The sequence below is a fragment of the Chiloscyllium punctatum genome, chromosome 7 (assembly GCF_047496795.1).
Source record: "Chiloscyllium punctatum isolate Juve2018m chromosome 7, sChiPun1.3, whole genome shotgun sequence".
Taxonomy (NCBI): domain Eukaryota; kingdom Metazoa; phylum Chordata; class Chondrichthyes; order Orectolobiformes; family Hemiscylliidae; genus Chiloscyllium; species Chiloscyllium punctatum.
The window spans coordinates 51,715,776-51,733,333 of NC_092745.1; the positions used below are offsets into that span (position 1 = coordinate 51,715,776).

Genomic DNA, 17,558 nt, shown 5'->3' on the forward strand with positions numbered 1-17,558 from the left:
TTACCCTCAAACAGCAGCCTCTATTCAAAATTCTCCATTTCCTGCCTAATTTCATTGTAGTTCACCTAACCCCAATTTAACACCTCCACCCGAGGACTGCGTTCTGTCCATCCATGAGTATCTTAAAACCCACGGTTTTATGGTCACTACTCCTGAAATGCTCTCCACTAAAACTTCACTAACCTGGATGAGTTCATTTCTCAAAGCCAGGTCCAGTATAACCCCTTCCCTGATTGGGCTATTTAAATACTGCGTCAAGAACCCCCCCCGAATGGTCCTTACAAATTCTGCCCCATCCAAGGCCCTTGCACAAAGTGAGTTCCAGTCAATGTAGGGGAAGTTAAAATCACCCACCACAACAACTCTGCTGTTTTTATGTCTTTCCAAAATCTATCTACTTATTCTCTCCTCTGTCCCTCTCTGGCTGTTGAGAGGCCTGTAGTATGTATCCCCAGCATTGTGAATTCACCTTTCCTATTCCTGAGTTCTACTCATATTGTGTCTCTGCATCAGTCTGCTGACATATCCTCCCTCAGTACAGCTGTGAGCTACTCCTTTAACAGGAATGCAACTCCCCCACCCCATTTACATCTCTATCACACCTGAAACATCTAAGAGCTAAGAAACATCCTGTACCTCTTTGAGCCAAGTCTCTGCGATTGCAATAAAGTTATGGTGCTCTGTTCATCTATCTTGCCTATTAGACTTCTCGCATTGAAACACGTGCATTTCCGATCACATCTCCTGCTCTTTTCAGTGGATTTCCCTGCCTGTTCTTGTTCTTAGTCCTGTTTTCCTTGGTTTCTACCTCTTCCTCAATTTCTACAGCTACTGCCCTCCTCCTCTGCTTCCTCGCCTTGCCACACTAGTTCAAACCAAATCAGCCGCCACCTCCAAACAGACCCCACCACCAGGGATATATTTCCCTCCCCACCCCTTTCCGCCTTCCGCAAAGACCGTACCCTCCGTGACTACCTGGTCAGGTCCATGCCCCCCAACAACCCACCCTCCCATCCTGGCACCTTCCCCTGCCACCACAGGAATTGCAAAACCTGCGCCCATACCTCTTCCCTCACCTCCATCCAAGGCCCTAAAGGAGCCTTCCATATCCATCAAAGTTTTACCTGCACATCTACCAATATCATTTATTGTATCCGGTGCTCCCGATGCAGTCTCCTCTACATTGGGGAGTCTGGACGCCTCCTAGCAGAGCGCTTTAGGGAACATCTCCGGGACACCCTCATCAATCAACCACACCGCCCCGTGGCCCAACATTTCAACTCCCCCTCCCACTCTGCCGAGGACATGGAGGTCCTGGGCCTCCTTCACCGCCGCTCCCTCACCACCAGACGCCTGGAGGAAGAATGCCTCATCTTCCGCCTCGGAACACTTCAACCCCAGGGCATCAATGTGGACTTCAACAGTTTCTTCATTTCCCCTTCCCCCACCTCACCCCAGTTCCAACCTTCCAGCTCAGCACTGTCCCCATGATCTATCCTACCTGCCTATCTTCCTTTCCACTTATCCACTCCACCCTCCTCTCTGACCTATCACCTTCATCCCACCCCCATCCTCCCATTGTACTCTTTGCTACCTTCCCCCACCCCCACTTTCCTATTGTACTCTATGCTATTTTCTCCCCACCCCATCCCTCTCTTATTTATCTCTCCACCCTTCAGGCACTCTGCCTGTATTCCTGATGAAGGGCATTTGCCCGAAACGTCGATTTTCCTGCTCCTCGGATGCTGCCTGAGCAGCTGTGCTTTTCCAGCACCACTAATCCACACTAGTTTAAACCCTCCCTAACCACTCTACCAAGTTAACCCCTCCTCTCGCAAGGACATGAGTCCCAGTTCTGCCCAGGTGTAATCCGTCCAGTTTGTACAGGTCCCACCTCCCCTGGAAGTGGTCCCAAAGCCCCACACATCTGAAACCCTCCCCCTCATACCATCTTTTCAGCCACGATTTTATCCTATATATCCTGCTGTCTCCACCTGACTAACGCATGGCACTGTTAATAATCCTGAGATAACTCCCATTGAGGTCCTACATTTTAACCTCCTTCCTCGTTCTCTATATTCTGCTTTTAGGACCTGATCCCCTTTTTTTAAACCTATGACGTTAGTACCAATGTGTACCATGACCACTGGCTGTATGACCTCCTCCTCCAGAATGACCTACAACCACTCCAAGACAGCCAAAACACTACACCAGGGAGGCAACACACCATCCTGGACACTCAATTGTGGCCACAGAAACACTTATCTACTCCCCTTACAATTGAACCCCCTATGACTGTGACATTTTGATGAAGCAAGTGAGATTGCAGATGCTGGAGATCAGAGTCGAGAGTGTGGTACTGGAAAAGCACAGCAGGTCAGGCTTGACTGTGATATTTCTTTGCCTAGTTCTCCCTCCCTCTGCAGCAGAGCCAATGATGGTGCCATGAATTTGGCTGCTCTTGTTATCCCCTGAAAGGCCACTCCTCTCAACAGTATCTAAAATATTAAAGCAAGGGAATAGCTAAAGGAGATTCCTGCCCTCCCTGCGTACCCTCCTGCTCTGCCTGGTGGTCACCCTTCCCTTCCTGCCTGTAGAGTCTGAATCTGCAGTGTGACCACCTCTCTATCTGTGCTATCACGATATTCTCTGGTTTGCGAGTGCTCCAGTGTCCCCAGCCACCGCTCAATCCCTGAATCCCAGGCTTCCAGGAGCTGCAACTGGAGACACTTGTTACACGCATGCAGGTCCCAGGCACTGGACATGTGCCCAGCTTCCCATATCGAGCAAGAGAAGCAGAGTATCATTTGGAGCTCTCCTGCCGTGACTTACCCCATTAACTTAATTAACCTTACAATGTCAAATGCTTTTAATACTGAATTGAAGCTGCTGATGATCTCTGCTCTGATAACAATTTCTCAAAGCTGCTCACCAACAACCGTTTTGCATTCCTTTACCCGGTGGAAGGTTGACTGCCCCAACCTTCCTCTCACAATGTTCTGTCTCTTTTTGTCTGAACCTTGCCTCCTTTTTGTTTTGGTTAGAGAAGGAAGGGTGCTGACCGTTCCTTAACTCCAAGTTCTTTCACGATGTCCTTCACACCCACACTGACTGCAAAATCCACTCCCAGACTCTTTTATTAATTTCAAAAATATACTTTATTCGTAATAAATCTCTTTGTGTATATAGACATTGTCACAAATGCAGTTCGGTTCAGAACAGTTACATATCAAATAAGCAAACAAAACATTGGACTTTACATCCAAACGAGCTAAAGACCTCTCTTGTGCATAACAATACTATTATTTACAGATACTTGAGACAGTAGTAGAGTTTGATAGCTGAAAGGACCCCCATTTACCTTCACTAGGATGACATCAGACAGTGGTCTTTCTCCACTGCGCCTTGGCAGTAGCTGCCCCAGCCTTTAGTGCATCCCTCAGCACATAGTCCTGGACCTTGGACTGTGCCAGTCTGCAACTTTTTTATTTATTTCAAAATTATCCTTTATTCATAAAAAAGCTCTTCGTCACAAATTAAGATTGGTTCTCTAAAGTTGCATATCAGGTAAACAATCAGAGCATTGGACTTTGGGGAAGGTCATTGGTTTGATTTTGGATAAAATTAAAGTCCAAAATTTTGTTTGTTTATTTATTTATTTATTTGACACACAACTGTACAGTCCACTCCCAGACTGCAAGCCAGTGTTGTCTCAGCACCCTCTGGTTGGATGCTCTTCCTCCTGCTGGTGACCAGAGATGGTCTTCCACAGTGCCTTTCACATCCATGTTGACTGCAAAATCCACTCCCAGACAAGCAATGTCCCTGCACCCTTGGATGTGAGTACTTTTGGTTCCATTATTTAAGGAAAGGTATAATTTCATTGGAGGTAGTTCCAGAACATTAATTAGTCTGATCCATGATCTGGAGGAAAGGCTAACCAAGCTGGGACTCTATTCATTGGAGTTTAGAAGAAGGTGATATGATCTCATTGAAACATATAGGGTTCTTATCCCTCAGGGGAGAGTCTAGAATCAGAGGGCATACTCTCACAATAAAGGGGTGCCAATTTAAGACTGAGATGAGGAGGAATGTGTTCCTAGGTTTGAGTTACTTTGGAACGCCTTGTCACAGATAGCTGTGGGAGCAGTGTCCTTGTGTATATTTAAGGCTGAGGTAGATTCTTGATCAGTGGGGGGAATTGAGGTAACAGGGAAAATGCAAGAAAGCAAATGGTAGAAATGTCGGTACAGCAGTGATCGTATTGAACAGTGGAGCAGGCTCACGGGGCTGAATGGCCTGCTCCTGTTCCTATTTCTTATGGTTTAACACCTGGAGCTGTAGATAAGATTAGATTCCCTACAGTGTGGAAACAGGCCCTTTGGCCCAACCAGTCCACACCGACCTTCTGAAGCGTAACCCACCCAGACCCATTTTCCTCTGAAGAATGCACCTCACACTATGGGCAATTTACCATGGCCAATTCACCTGACCTGCACATCTTTGGACTGTGGGAGGAATTAACCTGTGTCAGTTTTCTTCTTTCCCCTGAAGTCACTCATATTTTCATTTGCTGTTTTTACCTCAGCTACGTTGGTCGAAAGCGGATGCAAGTGGACCATCCAGAAAAGTCGGTGCCTGGCATTAGGAACCTTGTAGAAGCAGATTATTCCTACTGGACGCTGGCCTACGTTTTATCTCAGCAGGGGGCCAAGAAGCTGGTGGCAGCTGAACCTTTTGGGAAGATGTTGCCGGTGGATGAATTTCTACCCATCATGTACAATAAACATCCGGTGTAAGTCACTCGCACGTTCTGGGTGCTGGGGGTTGGATAGTGAGGGAGGGCCCTGGTCCAAGAATGGCAAAAAGCATCCTAGCCTCTTTCCCCATAAGTAGCATCTGTCAAGAAAAAATGCTAGAGATGGATCTGTCTGACAGTTCACACAGTAGAGATGTTTCCTGATGGGTAGTTGTCTTGGTACAATCTCCAAAAGTAGCAGGTAACTAGATTTTCATAGATGAGGTGTAAATGAACAACATTGGACCTATTAGTTACCCTTTATTGACTGACTGATTTTCTGTCAATCTCACTAGATTTCCCTTCCCATCATGGACTTAAGTCAGGTCCCAGCAATCACTGTCTCTTTGAGGGGAATGTGGAACATTCTTTCTTCTACTCCTACTCGGATCCCCATCTAGAATTCTTTCTCAGGTACCTCGACTATACCAGCTTACACACCAATTCACACAGGGATTCCACTTCATTCCCCCAGTTTTTCTGTCTCCATCATATGTGTTCTGAAGATGCTAACTTCCACTGGACTGCCTCCAACATCACCTCCTTTTTGCCTCTAACATGGATCCATCGCTACACTTTTCAGTTGTGTTCGATCCATCTCCTACACTTCTGCCCTCTTCCTTTTCCTTCCCTCCTAAAACAGCAATAGGATTCCCATTTCCTTGCTTTCCATCCTGCCAGTTTCCACATGCAAAGGATCATTGTCTGACGTTTCCATCAATTGCAGCGGGATGCCACACTAAACACATCATCCCTTCGCTCCATTGTCAAGTGTTCTGGAGGAAGCACTCCTTTATTGGAACCATGATCTACTCCTCCATCACTCCTGACATTTCGTCCTTCCCCCATGATACCTTCCTGTATAATCAGAGTGGTACACTTTCTATCCCCACCTTCTTCCTCACTGTACAAAAAACTAAGTCCATTTTACAGGTAAAGCAGATTTTCACTTGTGCTTCTTTCTAAGTAGGAGAAAGTGAGGATTGCAGATGCTGGAGATCAGTATCGAAATGTGTGCTACTGGAAAAACACAGCAGGTCAGGCAGCATCCGAGGAGCAGGAGAGTTGGCATTTCAGGCATGAGCCCTTCGACAGGAACGCTTATGCCCTAAATGTCGATTCTCCTGCTCCTCGGATGCTGCCTGACCTGCTGTGCTTTTCCAGCACCACACTTGACTGATCTCCAGCATCTGCAGTCTTCACTTTCACTCCTGCTGGGTGTCTCTACCATTCTCTTTGTTTTAGATTTCTGGCTTCATGGCACGGTGGCACAGTGGTTAGCACTGCTGCCTCACAGCGCCAGAGACCCAGGTTCAATTCCCGCCTCAGGCAACTCTCTGGGTGGAGTTTGCACATTCTCCACGTGTCTGCATGGGTTTCCTCTGGGTGCTCCGGTTTCCTCCCACAATCCAAACATGTGCAGGTTAGGTGAACTGGCCATGCTAAATTGCCCGTAGTGTTAGGTGAAGGGGTAAATGTAGGGGAATAGGTCTGGGTGGGTTGCGCTTCGGCGGGTCGGTGTGGACTTGTTGGGCCGAAGGGCCTCTTTCCACACTGTAAGTAATCTAAACTACTCCAGTGACTCAAAACTCTAGTTCCGACGAAAGGTCATCAATTTCCCACAAATGCTGCCGACCAGCTGAGTTTCTCCAGTAACTTCTGATTTTGTTTCCAGCTCCATTATTTTGATCTATTTGAGAACATAAGTTAAAGGAGATCATTCACAAGATCTTGTACCCTCCTGTTACGATATCAATTTGGCCTGGATTAAGCCTCTGGTAGATGCTATCCCACCACCAGTAGATCTCGAGCAGTTCAAACATATAACCGAATATCGAACTTAACCCATGAACAGTAAGAGAGGATGTGCATTCAGGCCAAGAGGAAATTTGGTGGTATCTCCTTCCAAAAGTTAATGAAATTGAAGGAGAATTGAAATGCAGTTCTGTTCTCCATTCAAGTGGGCCAACCTCAATGACTGATTGAATAAATACCTCAATGTGACTGAAATAACCCCATAGAGGCTGGTATACCATCACCAGCACCTTAATTTACACGTGCAAACACTGATCCAGCTCCCTCAGAACCAGCTCTCAGAGTGAACAGGATGTCTGACACTCCTGAGCTCAGGGCGCCTTGATTGGACCAGATTAACAGCCCCACTCAGGGAACTTGTATTCTATGATGTACACCTGACTGACCCTGTTACCGTCACTAAAGGTTTAGCCACTGGGTGAAGTTCCTCCAACTCTGCTTCTGGTACCAGTTGCATGTAATGGATAGTAGCTTGCCTTTTATGCTGAGCATCTCAGAAGAAATTCTCCTTTTCAGGCAGCAGCAGCATCGAAGTCTGCTGTGTCCATCTCAGATTCTTAAACGGGGAAGGAAAGCCCACAGTTTCCGGAACAGTTGAAAAAACAGTCAAGGAGCTGGGCACATTTTGCTACCGTTGCAAGTTTGCAGCTTTCATATGTTGCTTGTTCAGGACTGTCACACTATATAACGTTGGATATTTATACATCATTTGGACTTGACCTTGCGTCAACCATGACTTTTTACCATGCACGGCCGTTCCCATGTTTCCTGCGTCAAACTTGGTCCCTGGAAGTAAATTATCTCTCTCATTCAGCAGAGTCTTGTGTCAGGTATTGGCGTTCTCCATGTCGTTTCACCTTCCACCCACCTAGCCCCAGGTCCCAGATGATCAGGTTTAACTTGGTGTGGAGTCTTCCCCCCCATTAGCGACTTTGCTGGAGCAATCCTTGTAGTTACACGAAGAGTGGTTCTAGCATCAAATAGGAATGGAACAGTTCCTGCTGCGAAGCTGTTGGCTGTTTCTTTAAGCTTGCCTTCAAAATTTGGACTACACTTTCTGCTTGCCCATTGGAAGTTGAGTAGTATGGAACTATCATTATATATGTATTTTTATTTGTTTGTTTTGTGGGATGTGGGTGTTGCTGGCAGGCCAGCATTTATTGCCTGGCCCTAGTTACCTTTGTGAAGATGTTGGTGAGCTGCCTTCTTAAACTGCTGCAGTCCACCTGCTCTGGGTTGACCCACAATGCCATTAAGGAGGGAATTCCAGGATTTAACCCAGCAACAGTGAAGGAATAGCGATATATTTCCAGGTCAGGATGGGGATTGGCTTGGTGTGGAACTTGAAGGTGGTGGTATTCCCATACTTCTGCTGCCCTTGGACTTCTAGGTGGAAGTGGTCATCAGTTTGGAAGGTGCTGTCTCAGGATCTTTGGTAAATTTCTGCAGTGAGTGTAGATGGTACACACTACTGCTACTGAGCATCGGTAGTGGAGGCAGTGGATGCTTATGGACGCAATGTCCATCAAGCGGGCTGCTTTGTCCTGGATGGTGTCAAGTTTCTTGCGAGTTGTTGGAGCTGCACTCATCCAGTTAGGTGAGGAGTATTCGAGGTGGTGAAGAGTTTTGGGGAGTCAGGAGAGGAGTTACTCGCTGGAGTATTCCTAACCTCTGACTTGATCTTGTAGCCACTGTGTTTATATGATGAGTCCAGTTGAGTTTCTGATCAATTATGACGCTCAGGATGTTGATAGTGGGGAATTTAATGACGGTAACATTGTTGAACGTAAAGGGGCGGTTTTGGATTGTCTCTTATTGGTGTTGGTCATAGCTTTGCATTTGCATGCCGCGAATGTAACTTGCCACTTGTCAGCCCAAGCATGGATATTGTCCAGTTCTTGTTACATTTGGACACAGACTGCTTCAGTATCTGAGGAGTCGCAAATGGTGCTGAAAATTGTGCAATCATTGGCAAAAATCCCCATTTCTGACTTAGTGATGGAGGCAAGGTCATTGATGAAGTGGCTGAAGATGTTTGGGCCTAGGACACTGCCCTGAGGAACTTCTGCAGAGTGTCCTAGAGCTGAGATGACTGACCTCCAACAACCACAGCCACCTTCCTGTATGTCAGGTATGACTCTAACTACCAGAGAGTTTGCCCCCGATACCCATTGATTCCAGTTTTGCTCGGAATTCTTGATGTCACACTTGGTCAAATGCAGACTTGATGCTGAGAGCTGTCACTCTCACCTCACCTCTGGAATTCAGCTTTTCTGTCCATGTTTGAACCAAGGCTGTAATGAAATCAGGAGCTAAGCAGCCCTGGCAGGACCTGAACTGGGCATAAGATTATTACTGAGCAGGTGCTGCTGGTAACACTGTTAACACCTTCCAAGCCTTTGTTGATGATGATTACCATTTGACTTTTGGAAATGCTCAAATTCCCTGTTGGTAACTGATGGTGCATTATCTGTGACAAACACTTCCAGGAGTCTGGGCATTGCCGAAGATATGCACAGTTTTTCTATCATTACCCCCATGTTTGACAAATGAACTCTATACACACCTGGCCATTTTGGGTGTCTGCAGTGACTAAGAACATTGAACCCTTGAAAGGAAATGCATAGTTGACGAGTAACTGAGTCCAAGGTTTACCCGGCCATTCCCCTGAAACTGGGAGAGCTGCTGGTGATAGTTTTCGACGTCGGCACTCTGTGAATTGCCCCATCAATGCAGCTATGTCTGCATCCAATCCTGCCATCAGACACAATATCCCACCAACTTCATCATTTTGGAAATTCCTGGATGACCCTGATAGAATTCACCCAGTACCTAGCGATGACCTTTACTCAGGAAACTCACTCTTGCTCCCTATAATATTGTGCTGTCTCCTACTGTCATCCAGTCTCTGAATCCAAAAGGGTTTCAATTCCGGTTGTGATGGTCCTTTGGTTTTCCCCATCGCCACCAGCTGGTTTAGTTTTTCCTGGACCAAATGTTTCTGTGCCCAAAATCTGATATTGTTAGCTCTGACTGGAAGTCTGTCCAGAAAATTTACAACCAATATGAATTCTTCCAGCAACTGTACCACCGGCAGTGTATCTGACAGTGGGAGGGATCTCAACACATTTGTTACATGGCCTCCCAGACAGTGTTCCAACTTGTAATTATGTGCACTTCATATTCGAACCCACTGCTGAATTTAGCCTGAAGCTGTGGGTGGCACTGCCTTGTGCTCTTTAAGTAGATCTAGCAGGGGCTTGTGGTCTGTTTATTATTATAAATTATTACGTAAACGTATTGGCAGAACTTCCTGACTCCAAATATGACCACTAAACCTTCCTTCTCAAAGTGTGTGTATTTACACTTTGCATTGGACAAAGTCTGAGGTGCATACGCAATTATTTGTTATACTCCATTAGTCTAACAATGAGCTGATACTAAACTGATATTGTACAGGGAGGTATTGCATGTCAATACCTGATCATGCTTGGAATCATAGTATACCAACATCTTCAAGGATGATAACTGTTTATTCATTTCCCTGAAACTTATGGGTTGGCTACACAAATAGTTCTAAGGCTGACCCTTTTTTTAAGAGTTGCTGCAAAGGCGCCAGGATGGAGGCCAAGTTATGCATGATCTTTCCGTAATAGTTCACTAACTCAAGGAAAGACCTCAGCTCAGGTACAGAGGTAGGTTATGGACCAGGCCAGACCCCCCCTCAATATATTTTAAGAAGGTAGCTTAGACCCTAAATTTTTCTAATTTTAATAGTGGATGTACCAGGTGTGATGCAACTGGTCAAAGCACTCAGTAATTTCTTTAAACACTCTAGGAAAAAACACAAACAAAAGAAAGCAGAATTTAGAATAACTTAACTGTTGGAAAACCTATCTGAATATTTGATACAGTAACTTAACTGTTCCAATAACAGTAATATCCCCAAACACACCTCCTGGGCAAAGGTAAATTAAAACACAGGCAGAAAGGAACATCCAGAGAAGGTCAGTTAAGAATCATTTACTGAGGCTTGCAACCCTTCTGGACTCCCAACATCTTGTGACTGCTACATCTAAAACCTAGAAAGCCTGAACTGGGAGAACTGGCCACTCCCTTCCATTGTACAACTGTTTTAAAAATAACCTAAAGGCCTCCTCTGATTGTTGACTTACAGTCTTTTGTAACCATTTCAGCACCTCCGCCTTTACAACCTCTCTTCAAAAGAAAAAAATCCCAGGAGAAACTGACCTCTTTAAAGTGACAGCATTATCACAAATGTAAACAGGGGCACCTTTGATCGCCCTCACTTTATCTTCCAACATCACTCATATCGATAGCCACCTTGAATGGCTCAGTTAGCGTGGCTAACTCTGGGGCAGTGGTTAAAACAGCTTTCAGGCCGCCAAGTGCCTTCTGACAATCCTCTGCTGAAATTTTCCGTATTTCAATATGTCAGTGGAGCACCACATTGAAAATTTGGTCTAAACTTCCAATAAAACATACTCAATCCCAGGAATTGTAGTACTGCCCTGTTCATAGAGGGAATGGAAACTTACCAATAATTTTTGTTTTCACATTTCATGGGCCCGTCTATCCATGTCAAATGATGTGGCCCAGGAATGTGATTTGGGCTTTCTCGTACTCTTAGTCAGGTTCATAATCAAGCCTGCCTCCAAATTCAATTGAACAATGCCAAAAGATACTTCGAATGTACCTTCCATGTGTGACTAAAAATCACCAGGTCGTCGATGTACACCATTCAACTGCATAATCCAGAAATGATTTTATTGATTAGTCTTTGGAATGTGACTGGCATATTTTTAATACCAAATTAAACTAGTACAGTGACTGAGAGAAAGTGAGGACTGCAGATGGTGGAGAGTGAGAGTCGATAAGTGTGGTGCTGGTCAGGCAGCATCCGAGGAGCAGGAGAGTCGATGAAGAATGAAGAGAAGAGTCCAGCATGCACCAGTGATTAACATCAGGAAAATTGTTCTTCAGATTTAGTGTAGATGTGTAGTGGAATTCACTAAAATGATGGAACTAGGGAAGCTGCTGTAGGATATTATCATCTGAATGTTTTATAAGCTTATTAAAATCAGATAAGCTATGATTGTATTGAACGGCAGAGCAGACTCGAAGGGCCAAGTGGCCTACTCTCATTCTTTGTTCATACCTCTAAACAATTTTATTATTTACTTGTACAGCGATATTCAACATAGATTTTAAACTATTACATGCAGACACACTAACATTTCTGTCTGTGATTCCCAGGCTTTGGTAGTATGTGGTTAACAGTGGCCCCAGGAGTTCTGCAGTTTTTCAGAGATCTTGAAATGGATGTTTAGAATACTGTAAGATTACATACAGATGTTATATACATGCCCAAACTTTCTACTTGTCTTTCTGATAGGGGAGAGAGAGCTTTGCTCTCTATCAAACTTGTGCACCATTTGACTTCAATCTGCATTCCTTTGTTGCATTATTGTATGGAGTTTATTCTGTTAAGTCAATAGCCCAGCCAAGAGCTTTATCCACGATTTAAGAGGGTTTTACTGACATTGGAAAGTTTGTATGTGTCAGGAGGTAGATTCATTGCACTCAGTAATGGAAAATATAGCAGATCAAATATAACTTTGTTAATTGTTTATTACATCTTTTAACAGGGAAGATTATATGAAGTTCTATGAACCTCGGGATTTAAAAGCCTTTTCAGTGGAGCCATTGCTGATTTACCCGACGCATTACACTGGGGAACCAGGCTATGTTAGTGATACCGAAACCTCCATAATCTGGGACAATGATGAAATACAAACAGACTGGAACCGCAACTTATCCAGAAAAACTAGGGAACAGGGAGAGATTGGGGCCGAAGCTCAGAATACAGAGGCACTGCAACCCCAAACGCCCATTGACACAGCTTCTCGAGACGAATTATGATGTGGTTCTGCACTATTCGGCTCTGATCTGTGATCAGAGCCAATGTTTCTCTGTCAAACCTATGTGGTTTGGGGAAAAAAATATCATGTCTGCTGGAAGGCAATTACAAAATCTCTTGGAATAATGTGACATAGAATCAAGTGAAAGCTGTAGTATCTCTTCATTGGGCTGCTTGCATCTTTTCAAAAGGTGACCACTGATTTTAGCAATCAGGTATCAGTTACTATTGGATTAGTTGAAATCTTCAATGTGGTTCCTTTCTTTCTATTTCCTTATCTCTTGTATTGGCTTTCACCTGTTATATATCGCTCCACTATTTTAATAAAGAGCCAATGGGTGTGGGATCTCCTTAGTGCTGTCCAGAGGATAGCCCTTTTTCTGCTACTGTGCAACTTCATGCTGATATCTGCCTCTCAAAAGAATCTATAGTCACATACTGGTATAGGAACTGAGCAGGGCTCAAAATAGTATGACTAACGTTTCAACTGCTGCAAACCAATGAGGGCTAGATTTTCAAAACTGCTGTTATCACAAGGGTGCTTTTGGTGCCACATTCAATATTCAGAATAACACTTAGTATTTCTGCTAGTCCAGAATTTCTCTAAGTGGTACTAGTTTTACCAGCTTTGTTACTTTAAATAATTGTGTGTTGTATGTATGTGCATGTGGTTTGTTTCTATTTATTTCTGTTCCTCAGTGGCTTGCAATTCTTGCTGTATTGGATCAGAGGCAAAATAATGCCATTCTTCTCTCTCCAGAAGGACATTATTGTTGGTTTTCCTCCAAGATCAGTGCAAAACTCTACAAGTTAATTTTAGACCCGCTGGTACACCATGGAAATTTGAGTATCGATGAGAAAAAAACATTTATTTGAAGTCTTTACTCATCAGGACACTCTCAAACGTACCAACATAAAGGGAGAAAACATTCAGACTGTATGGGCAATGAGTGCTGATTGGTACAGGATTAGAGATTGGACCCGAACTGCCTAGCCTTGTGTCTTGTTTTGATTCAACAACATCGGAGATTGCCATTCTCTGATTCATTTAGCAGGGCAATGCCTTGACTAATCAGTCAACCTGCCAATTTAGAATTTAGCAAAGTTTCGCTGTCTACTGTCCATCATCATCTAACCAGTCCATTTTCCATTAGTAACATCTCTATCAAGCATAGTGCACTTTCCAACCCATCAAAACTCTTTTCTTGTGCAGTGTAAAGTGTTGTTTCCCTTTATGTCGATATTCTTGCAGCTATCCTGATAAATGTAAAACTTGAAAAATACATGTCCTATTTTACAGCAATACCCAAGTTCTGTATTTGAATATGGGAACTCTTTGCTAATGGAGGTATCCAACCTTCAGCTGATATGATTAAAATGGAATCTAGTTTTCGGACTTGAAATGATTTAACCCCCTGATGAGCCCATTCTGTTCTTGCAAATCATCTTTGAATGTTGTATCAGTCTGGCTGTTGGAAGATAATTTTGGAAAAATGATCATTTCTGTTAACTGCTATTTAATAAATTGTTGAAAGTGTGGAAAATGCATTCTGTTCCATGCATAAAAATATATTTTGTGAAATCAGGAGATATGCACAGTACAAATAGAAATCTCATTTAATGCTGCCTGTACAAGAGTAAAGTTAAAAATCACACCACACCAGGTTATAGTCCAACAGGTTTAATTGAAAGCACAGTAGCTTTCTTCATCAGGTGAGTGTGGAGGACTCAATCCTAACACACAGAATTTATAGCAAAAATTTACAGTGTGATGTAACTGAAATTATACATTGAAACATTGATTGTCTGTTAAGCCTTTCATCTGTTAGAATACCATGATAGTTTCACTTCTTGCATGTGTAAATCACAAAACCTTTTAAAAAGTTGCATTCTCAGGTTAGCTGTTAACAATGGTGATAGCTAGACAATATGTTGAAGGTGATAGCCCCCTGTATTCTCTGTCTGTGCCATGATGTTTAGATTGATTCTAATCTAAAAAGTGATATAATGGAGTTCTACATGAATTCATGTAGCTTTTGAGCAAAGTACAATGTAACCCTGCAAATACAAATTCACCCCACAAAATATATGTGTGCATGATGCCCAACTCATCGACCACCAGTTCCAAAGTGCCACAGCAAGGAACCGTAATGACCTCCTCAGGAGACAGACACGTGCTGCAACCGACAGGGTACCCTTCGTTGTTCAGTATTTCCCAAGAGCTGAAAAACTACGCCATGTTCTTTGTGACCTGCAACACATTATCAATGAGGATGAGCACCTCACCAAGACCTTCCCCACACCTCTACTACTTGCCTTTAAACAACCACCAAACTTCAAACAGATCATTGTTCGTAGCAAGCAGCCCGGCTCTCAGGACAACTCCATACAACCCTGTCACGGTAGGCACTGCAAGGCGTGTTGGAGTGTGGACATAGATACCACCATTATGCGTGGGGACACCTCCCACCTTGTACATGGCAGGTACTTGTGTGACTCAGCCAACGTTGTCTATCTTATACGTTGCAGGCAAGGATGCCCGGAGGCATGGTACATTGGGGAAACCGAGCAAAGGCTACGACATCGGATGAATGGGCACCGTACAACAATCAACAGACAGGAGGGTTCCCTCCCAGTTGGGGAACACTTCAGTGGTCCAGGACATTCAACCTCGGACCTTCGGGTGACCATCCTCCAAGGTGGACTTCGGGACAGGCAGCAGCAAAAAGTGGCCGAGCAGAGGCTGATAGCTATAGGGAGGGCTTCAACCGGGACCTTGGGTTCATGTCACATTACAGGTGACCACCATTGCACTATACACACACACAGACACACAGATACCCACACACACCCTTACAGACACACACTCCCACACTCACACATGCACCCCCTCACAGACTTTAGACACCCTGCATTCACTACACAAACACACATACGTTTTCTCACACTCACAACCCCCAACCCAGACACACACAGAGAGGCAGACAGACAAAGACCCACATGCACACATATATTTTGTAGGGTGAATTTGTACTTGCAGGGTTACATTGTACTTTGCTCAAAAACTGCATGAATTCATGTAAAACTCCGTTATATCACTTCTTAGATAAGAATCAATCTAAACATCAGGTCATAGACAGAGAACACAGGGGGCTAACACCTTCAAGATATTGTCTAGCTATCACCATTGTTAACAGCTAACCTGAGAATGCAACTTTTTAAAAGAAGGTTTTGTGATTTACACATGAAAGAAGTGAAACTATCACTGTATTCTAACAGATGAAAGACTCAACAGACAATCAAGGTATTTTTCAATGTATAATTTCAGTTACATCACACTAAAGTTTTGCTATAAATTCTGTGTGTTAGGATTGAGCCCTCCACTATCACCTGATGAAGGAGTGTCGCTCCGAAAGCTAATGTGCTTCCAATGAACCTGTTGGACTATAACCTGGTGTTGTGTGATTTTTAACATTGTACACCCCAGTCCAACGCCGGCATCTCCAAATCATGGACAAGACTAGTAAACGCAAATTTGTGTTTATAGGGAAAGAACTGAGATCTTAACTGGCTCACTGTCATCTAATATATTGAATTTAAACTTGCGTCTTTCTTCAGATTCTTTGTGGCCTTGTTCCATGCTTTCTTTTGTACCATGTTGATAAGCATTCTGTTCTTTGGTTCTCTGATTGCCGTTTGTCTTCCTTTTGTCCATGTCTTTGATCGAGCCACCTTAATTGGCTGTACTCTATTGATAAACGTGCTAAGATGCCCTCTGGCACTCATTCTCTCTTTGAAAGCTTGCTTAAAGTCCCATTTCATGATTCTGGTCATCGTTCTGAACTCTTCTGATACATGCCAATAACTTTCTCCTGTTTGGCATTCGCTACATCCTTTCCAGTCAGAGAGCCTCATAACTATGAGTATCTAATGTCCACTTTGGCAGATTTATTTGACGCTAATTGGAATGTATCTGCCAAACCTCAAGCAAAACTGAAGTAGGAAACAGCTTCAAACTGTGCGCACGTCTGACACAAAACATTGCTGCTTCTCATTAACTTTTCAAATGCACTGATGCATTCCAAATAGTGGACAATATGTTGCCGTTCAGGGAAAATTGTTTCTGATGGATGAAAGTAGTTGGTTCTGTACTTCTAGGAGAAAGTGAGGACTGCAGATTCTGGAGATCAGAGCTGAAAATGTGTTGCTGGAAAAGCGCAGCTGGTCAGGCAGCATCCAAGGAACAGGAGAATCGACGTTTCGAGCATAAGCCCTTCTTCAGGATTCCTGAAGAAGGGCTTATGCCCGAAACGTCGATTCTCCTGTTCCTTGGATGCTGCCTGACCTCCTGCGCTTTTCCAGCAACACATTTTCGGTTCTGTACTTCTGCCATTTTTATTGAACTCAGCCCAAGTCACAGTTCTGAATTTTAGTCAGGTCAATACTGTTTTTGTTGAACTTTATCAGTTTTGACCAGTTTTCCATCCCTTCATGTCTTGAATATTGGAACCAGATTTACACTAATGGGACTGGGTTCAGTCAGCTCTCGGGACAGGCTGTAAGGTTATTAGGTGGATAATAGGATGTGAGATGACAGGGAAAAGTGCCTCTCATATTTCCATCTCCATAGTATTTTATTGATCTCAAAATAGGGAAAGAGCGGCCCCACTCAGGTGGCCAATGTAGAGTCTGATCCCACCATAGCTGGAATTTTATTAGCAGTAGGTAGGTCCTCCATTGTGTGGGAGACCACCTCCTGGATCCTAGAGGCACACCTGCAGACTCAGAATGTCCCTCCTAAGCAAGTATCATATGGCTCACTGCAGGGTATCCCATCTCCATACTGGAACAGTCTGCTGACCACGGTGGCAATCATTACTGGAACTGGAAATCAAAGTAAGTGAGTGGAAGAGATTGTGGAAAGTGGAGTGTACTCAATGTTGCCAGGGCCAGGTTGGCAGGTCCTACTGAGGCCATTCATGAGTCACTTAAGATTCCCCCAAT

At 44.0% G+C, this 17,558-nt stretch overlaps 1 protein-coding gene across 1 annotated transcript in view; it reads left to right on the forward strand.

The window, feature by feature from the left end:
• LOC140479635 (procollagen galactosyltransferase 2-like) overlaps positions 1-14,254 on the forward strand; it is a 172,532-nt gene extending 158,278 nt beyond the window's left edge. The window contains exons 11-12 of the mRNA XM_072573534.1: positions 4,589-4,795; positions 12,283-14,254. Of these exons, the coding sequence (XP_072429635.1) occupies positions 4,589-4,795; positions 12,283-12,556 (481 nt within the window). The 3' untranslated portion in view covers positions 12,557-14,254. The remainder of the gene's footprint in view (positions 1-4,588; positions 4,796-12,282) is intronic.
• Positions 14,255-17,558: the final 3,304 nt, after the last annotated feature.